Genomic DNA, 8,091 nt, shown 5'->3' on the forward strand with positions numbered 1-8,091 from the left:
AGTTCAAGGTTGAATTCGGTGCATTGGTCAAAAGAAAGAAAGAAATATAAAAAAGCATGCTTATTTCTTAATTAAATATGATGGCCTTTTCATCGAATTGGCATATTATTCTTTCAAGTTGATATAATAGTAATTAAAAATTGAAGATATCAAATGGCTATTTGCTCTATTTCTTGTTTCTGTCTGATGACTTTTCTTAATCTCTTTCCTTTTACGTATCTTAATCGTCTTCAACATCATAATTATAATATGATACACCAACTTAACTAATCTTTTTTGACCTGACTCTCGTGAAGGGACTATTTGATACGGTTTCAACTTTGCTTTCTCACTTGTGGAATTGACGATATGACAAATTACTTCATTTTGATAGAGTTAACCTCGTAATTGTTTGAAATTAAGGCTTCATTTTGGACGGTTTTCTTCTGCTTCTTAAAGCAGCTTTTTGGTACAAAAATTTAAAATTTTTATTAAAAAGTTGCTTTAAGAAGCAGAAGAATGCTGTTTCAGATTTCGGAGAAATTGGTTGTGTGGGTGGACTTGGAATTTCAATGTTGTAAGTAAATAGGGTAATGATAAATTATGAATGTTCTATTTTGAAAATATTATAAAAAGAAATATCAATATTTTGTTTATTATATTTATTGATATATTGTTTTTTATATTTAGGGATAAATTATATCATGAATGAAATCTTACAGAATAAATAGGATTGTTTTTATAATGTCAATTATAACATAATAATTAAATCGAAATTATGTCTACTTTATAAATTTTATTGATGGAATTTTAAAGTATTTGTCAATTTATATGAAATAATGTGAACACTAATTCCATTAAATTATATCCCTAAACGTAGCTATATCAGATCCATTCAATTTATCTAATTTGATTCGCGTCAGCCTAAAATAGTTTTATAAAGTTTGGCCTTGGCCTTATTTGTTCTGATAAATTTATTCTGAATTGATTTAATCCCTCACAACAAAACTTAACTAATATTAAATAAATACCACTCAAATCCGTCGACAGTTATTGTGTAATAAAAAGTAAGAATACTATATATAAATATATATTTCTTCGCTTTAACAATTTGAAATTTATTTACAGAACTATAAATTTCCATCAACTCAAATAAATTGATTTAGAATAAATTTCAAATTTAAATCCGAACAAATAAATCGATTTTTTTTTACTCATCCTATTATCTTTTTTTTTATGTGTTTTGTGCAAAAAAAAAAAAAAACATGACGGAGGAAAATTAGTGACCTCACCGTTGGCAATTTTCTTTAAGCTTTCATAACATAGCATAAAAAGTAAAACCTGACATCATCAATCCAAAGTTTTCATCATTATTTCTGCTCTTTAGTCCTTCAATTTGATCATCTGCTTTGATAAATTAAACCGCTCCAACAGAAATCTGCATCACCTTAAATATATTTTTCTCATCCGCATCTGCATCTGCAGCTAATAATTTCTCATCCACACAGCACAAAATAACAATAAGAAAATGACATCTTCCACACCACCAGCTACAGCTCCTCCATTACTACATCTCATCACATTCATCAAAAGTACTTCCATAGAAGTGAAAAAGAAAACCAAACATAGTCAGCTACCAAACTTTGTCTTCCTCCCTCCATCAATAAACTCAACTACCTTTAACCAAAAAAAAAAAAATTCAGACTATGGAGCCCAAATCCCAGTTCTCAATTTTAGCCAAAGTTTCATGAATGAATAATACATTTCCAAATAAAAAGGATAAAACTTTCCTACTTACAAACGTCAAAATAACTCCCCTTTGCTAAAAAGGAACAATCTTTCTTTCAATACAGAATCAAGGTTTGTCAATCATGTCACTGCTATTGGCAATCCGGCCGGAGCCGCGGCTGCTCATCTTTCCAAAGGAGCCCATGGCAGAGGAGAGGCCTTTGAAGCTGCTACTCCCTTCACTTAAACTTATGAATCTTGATCTCCTCAGCTTTGGAGAGATATCTTTACTTATATCTTCGTTTATCTCAGACTTGGCCGCGGCTAACCGAGCTATGTTGCTTCTGCAGAAGGGACAGAGCGGCGCAGGCGGACAAAGAGTTGCAGGATTGGGCTTGTTGTGGCAACACAAGGCTAAGGTGCACTGAGCACACATTTGATGCCCGCAGTCCTGAACCTCAATTGTGCAGGCTTGTTCAAAACAGATGCAGCAGAGCTCGATGCCGCTTCCCTGTAATTAATGGTTATTAAACAAAGAAATTTATGAGATTAAGCTAAATCCTATTAGTTCTTGGACTCGCATATCTAATGATTAGTATTGCTTATCATTGTACGTACAGATTGATGTGAAAAGCAGGAAGGGAAACTACCTCGGATTTGTCATCATCAACTATACTATGTTGAGGGGATGGCAATGAATAAACAAATCCTTTTAAGATCTTGTCTTCTCTTTTCTTGTTGGCTTCTATGAGGGCTGTCTCCAAGAGAAGCTTCACATCTGGTTTGAGCTCGCTGATGAACTTCAATGGAGAAGGCCATACTAAAGGTTCTGCTGAAGATGGATTCAGCAAAGCAGCACACATGTGATTTCTCTTCAATGCAATGACATATGGTATTCTCCTGCAAATACCATTAATCGTAATATTGTTTCTATCATCCTCTGAAGACTCTTCCTAACATCGAAAAATAAGAAATTTAGGGGATTTTTACCCTGCTGAATCCATTTGAAGGCGATCAGCACCCCAAGCAAGCAATTCACGAACAGAATCTATGCAACCTCTGCGAGCTGCCAAATGAAGGGGGGTGCTTCCAGGGGAACTGTAGAGATGAATGAGTCTTATAAATCAATCTAACATATAATTTCAATACTTCAAAGTTCAGAAACTCAAAAACTAACAGAACAAGAGCATACGGAAATTCATTGAAGTTACCCGTAGTCAACGGTAGAAGCACAGACAAGAGCTCCTTTATCCAATAGCATTCTGACGCAGGCTGACCGACCTTGCTTCGCAGCAAGATGCAATGGCGTTGCCCCCTTGGCATCCTTCACATTAACAAAACGGGCAAATCCCCTAATGTTTGAGAAGGAAAAGATTAAAAGAAGACCGAAAGATTGTTAGAAATTGCAAAGAAATCCGAATGATCCGACTTATAAGATTTTTATCACTCTGTACCAGGATTCCGAAATCGGGTTGGAGTGGGCAGCCTCAAGAACTGATTCTAAACAATCAGAATGACCATAGTAGGCTGCATAGTGTAAGCATGTTCTTCCATTCACCGAATCAAACATCAAGATCTGAACGTAAGGGAAAATTAAAAGTTCGTCGATCGATGAAAGCGGATAACAGAGAAACGCAAAAGAAGATAGAAAAGAAATCCTACGTTTGCTCCCGCCTGAAGGAGTTTCTCCACGCAAGCAATCTTCCCACGCATAGCGGCCAGCATAAGAGGAGTCTTCGGAGCAAAATCACAGCATATCAGATTTTGATCGCAGAATTAAGAAAAAGATTCGATTTTTTCGTCTCCTGTTACCTGTTTGTGCCGGTTGAGAACGTCGGGGTGATTCCATCGCTCCAAAAGCATTGAAAGCATCTGAAAACAATGTTAACGAAGCTATCAAGGATTGAATGAGAAATGAACCGCCTTTGGAAAGATCTCGTCAATAAAAAAGGGAAACCTCGTCGTGCCCATTTGCAGCGGCGATGTGGAGGGAGGAGAGGCGGCCGTAAGCGGTAGTTTTATTGATGATTCCGGGGTCTATACGGAGGATACGTTCCACTAATTGGAGCTCGCCGAACTGAACGGCGGCGAAGAAATTTGGTTTGATGCTCGGCTGGCCGCAGCTCAACTCCTGACCCATCTTCCACAGCAAGCTCCGCGCAGTTCGAGTGATTCCAACTCCAGCGACTCGTCGACGGAGCGACGGAGCGGCACAGAATAAGGGGACAGGGGTAGTATGCGCCGCTCGCCGGCGAGAGTGCTTAATAAGCCACGACGTTTCGGACCACGGGACCAGAAACAAAGGAAAGACAATGCGCGTCCTACTGAGCAGATTTATTAATCAGCATTCGTTTCGACCGGTAAGATAACCGTATTATTTCGCATCATAATTATTTAGAATAATGAAAACAAATACTTTTTAAAAATAAATTATGTTAATTTGGAGTCGACTTTCTCTTAATTAATCAGAAAAACTCAAATATAATTTTGAGCAGTTCAGATATAAAAGTTGAAATATTTCAATATAATGTGATATATAATTATTTTTAAGCATTTTTCATCATTTATCATAAATTAAAATATATTCCATTTTAATAATTATTTTTTGTTTTCTCCAAAATAATTTTCATTAAATAAAAAAGTGCCATTTAATTCTGTCATAAAACTTACATTCTAGATTATTTTGCATATAAACTTCTGACAACCCTCTTCTACTTACAATCACTTAATAAGCAAAATAAATTTCAAAAAATAATTTATTTTTTAATGATTGATTAAAATTCACTTAATAGTAATGATGATAGAGAAGACTAACGAATAAGAAGATTTAATTATTTAAATGGGCAGCATCATTTGCCTTCCTACTCACCAATTTAAAACATTGATGTTTCTCTGATAATTATGCACCGACAAACTTTGATATAAATATTTACTCTGTTTAATATTTTATAATTTCTATTAATTTTTAATTATAAAGCAAATTATAACAAAGTAGTTATTGTTACCAGGGTGATCGTAACCATTACGATGTTTAAGGCCTCCCGAAATCGATACCGAGTTGAATATATTGTAAGGAAAGTGGTGGGTCCTCCTGCGGGCAGCGCGGTCAGATAAAATGGTCCGAAAACTAAGGCTATGATGACTCGACTCCAACAGATATTTTTGCGGAGAAAATCAGATTCCCGTCGAGAAGTCACCGCGGCCGAATCCGATTCACAAATACGGAAGCACCGTCAGGTCATTTTTAGTGTTAATTAATTGGGGTAACTTTATCGTAAATTTTTTATTTTTTTTTTAATCCTAATTTATACGAATTAAACTCCTCCTGCGCTGCTGCATATCAAAATTTATTTTATTTTATTTTATTTTATTTCACCAATTAGGCAATTACTTTGTTCGAGTGAAATTATTATTATTTTAATAAATGTACACTTATCAAATCGAGTTATTTAATTATTTGTTTTAAGAATAATGCTTTAAAGTAATAAGTAGTGCTGCAAGCTACAATATTTGAGGAATTAGAGAGAATTTAATAATTTGAAAAATGCCTGTTAGCTAAATGTTGGTTACGAAAATCACTTATCTCCAAAATTGGAGGTAAGGAATAAAAGAGTTTGAATTATTGGTGAAAAATGTCACTAAGTCACTAAGGGGTAGAAAGATTGGATGATTATGGTTGGGTGCGGAGATTCAATGATCATTGTAGTTTGACAATGTTTGCCACAGTTCAATGATGGTGGTTCGACATGGTGGTCTAATGCTGGGCATTGGTGGGTAGCACAAAAATGGGCTTTGTTATTGCCTAAATCCCAAATTGGAAGAATTGTATATTTTCTATCTTCTAAATTAAAGTCAGAGCTACTAATTTCAATTGAAAGCAAAATAATCAAAAAAAAAAAAACTCTATTTATCAAAACATCCATATACAATTATATTATTCCCCAAAAAATTAGTTATAATAACCCGAAGTTTAATGTATTACGTCTACTCTTATCAAAACTTCTTGCTACAAAAGAAGAATAACAAAAATAAAATTAACTCTGAAAGTCTACACTATGATCAACCTCACAACATTGGATCATTTGCTAGACTTGAAAATCAATAAAATCCACATAATGACTATAAAGCCTAGTAGATAATCAAAAATTACAATTGTGCTTAAAGCACGGAAAGGAAACAACATGCATGCAATTATTCAAATAAAAACAGTGGCATTTGGTATGACAATAAATCTATGTAAAACAGTGAATTTGAAAATCATAAGTTGTAAAAATAGTACTAGTGCGGAAACTAGAACAATAAAGCTATAAATCAATGAAATCATCTGTGCATTATCATCAAATCCATAAGAAGATCACATTAGTAAAGAGATCGTATCAATCATCAAAGCCAAAAATCTATGCAACTTTTTTGGAAATTCATAACAATGAAAAAGGTGATATCATTTATGTAGTTATATCATATAGAATCTACACATGTTGGTTCATCAATAGTATCTTGTCTTTGTATGATCACATTTATATCTTATTTTTAAAATCAATATCATATCGGTAACAATACATGTATGCATGTATAAGCAACTATATTAAATAAGGAGTTATGATTTGTGTGATGATTTTCATAATCGTCCCTGTATCATGTTCATTTTAATATCTTAATCTTAAATTTAATAGTCAAGTAGCTTCTTGAGAGTCTTTCACTCTTGTCCATCATCATCTTAACTCGTTATAACTTTTAATCTTGATCTTGCTCAAGCATATCACCACAATCCTTATTTTACGAAAATTTTGTCAGACCACCTTCCTGTAGAATAGAATCGATCTTCAACCAATCTATCTTAATTAAAAGCATTTTTGTTTAATATAATTAATAACAATGAACAATTATTCATTCAAAGTGCAGTTATTTATTAAAATTGCTTGTTTCATTAGGATGCTCATATCAGGATACAAAAATCAATATATATCTTATTCCTAATCAAATCATACAAAATGCAATAAATAACATTTCAATTGATGAAAATACAAAATCATCTAATCAAAATGACCATAATAATTAGTAATATAATATATCAAAAGTTATGCAGTGGTAGTTTACTAAATCATGAGAAAATATAATAAATATCGATTTAGATAAAAGAATAAATCACATAATCAAAATATTTGAAAACAGAGGTAAGATAGAAGTCACCTACAATTATCAAAATAATTTTCGTAATAGGAATGAAAGACAAAAAATCCCAAAAGTCCTTTTATTTATTCTCTCTCTCTCTCTTCTCCTTCTCCTTTTCTTCTCTTTTGCTTCTACCTTTCCTTCTCTGACAAGCCAAACAAGGAGGGGGAGGAATGACTAAGTGGACAAAATTATATTAAAAAATATGATTTAGCACCCAGCAATGCGGGGATCCTAACCCGGTGCTATAACACTGCATACCCAATCCATAGTTACTATAGAACAGGGAGCTCAGCGCAGCACCGTCAAATAACAGTGCCCCGATGATGTTCCCCCCAGAGTTGCTTCTCTCGAAAGCACTGTGTCACAATGTTCCAATTTAGAATTTTCAGATTATTGAAATAAATAAAATTTTAAGAACTTTAGGATATTAGAGAGTTTGAGGAGTGTTCTGATAACAACAAATGGGTAGTGGTTCGACGATAATGATCGGCAATTCCAATGATGACTATTAGGTGGTGGATTGATGACATCAGTTGGAAGTTGTCTAACGGGGCAGTCAAGTTGTGGTTGGTTAGTGGTGCTTGAGTGAAACTTTAAGATTCTTATAGTTTTTTTGCTCTTTAAAATCTCAAGTCAAGAATTCCTTTTATGTGTAGCCCTATGATTTATTAATAAATTTTAAATGTGACATTCTCTATAAGTATGGTCAAAATCAAAGCAATCAATTAGACGACTCATATTAATTCTATTTATTATAAATAGTTCTTTCAATATTTAAGTGAATTAATGATGTCCAAATTAAGTGATATTGGACTCATTAGATTAATCTCATCAAGATGCTCGATTTGACTATAAGTATACAAGATTTTTGAGATTCTTCAATTCACTGATTACAACAATAACAACAACATCAAGTCTTTACCCCACTATGTGAGGTCAGCCACATGAATCTTTTTCTCTGTTGTGTCATGTTAAGAGTCAAACTCTCATTTAATTCTAATAAAGAAAAGTCATTTATAATATTTTATAAACAAGTCTTTTGTAATATCAAAAATCTGCTCCAGGATCGTCCAGGACGATCTGGATCGTCCTGGGACGATCTGTGGAATTTCTGCTCCAGAATTTGCCCAGTTTGGCCCCAGGTGATTTTCTGTACATATCGTGCAGACCGGTTTGGACATCGGCCAGGCCGATCGGCACTGTAGAAAA

At 33.8% G+C, this 8,091-nt stretch overlaps 1 protein-coding gene across 1 annotated transcript; it reads right to left on the reverse strand.

Annotated features, from left to right (window-relative positions):
* Positions 1 to 1,668: 1,668 nt before the first annotated feature.
* On the reverse strand, positions 1,669 to 3,906 carry LOC110093505 (putative E3 ubiquitin-protein ligase XBAT31). Its single transcript, XM_020818412.2, has 8 exons — positions 3,665 to 3,906; positions 3,520 to 3,579; positions 3,370 to 3,441; positions 3,162 to 3,283; positions 2,919 to 3,059; positions 2,698 to 2,805; positions 2,358 to 2,607; positions 1,669 to 2,218 (listed from the first exon to the last, which is right to left on the reverse strand). The coding sequence occupies exons 1-8, from the start codon at positions 3,845 to 3,847 to the stop codon at positions 1,835 to 1,837; spliced, it is 1,320 nt and encodes a 439-aa protein (XP_020674071.1). The 5' UTR covers positions 3,848 to 3,906; the 3' UTR covers positions 1,669 to 1,834.
* Between the last annotated feature and the right edge of the window lie 4,185 nt (positions 3,907 to 8,091).

The sequence above is a fragment of the Dendrobium catenatum genome, unplaced genomic scaffold (genome assembly GCF_001605985.2).
Source record: "Dendrobium catenatum unplaced genomic scaffold, ASM160598v2 fragScaff_scaffold_370, whole genome shotgun sequence".
NCBI lineage: Eukaryota > Viridiplantae > Streptophyta > Magnoliopsida > Asparagales > Orchidaceae > Dendrobium > Dendrobium catenatum.

Coding starts and splice junctions, on each gene's coding strand:
- LOC110093505 (XM_020818412.2), bottom strand. CDS start 3,847: ATGGGTCAGGAGTTGAGCTGCGGCCAGCCGAGCATCAAACCAAATTTC. Junction 2,608..2,697: donor CTTCAAATGGATTCAGCAGG/GTAAAAATCCCC, acceptor TGGTATTTGCAG/GAGAATACCATATGTCATTG. Junction 2,219..2,357: donor TTGATGATGACAAATCCGAG/GTAGTTTCCCTT, acceptor CATTAATTACAG/GGAAGCGGCATCGAGCTCTG.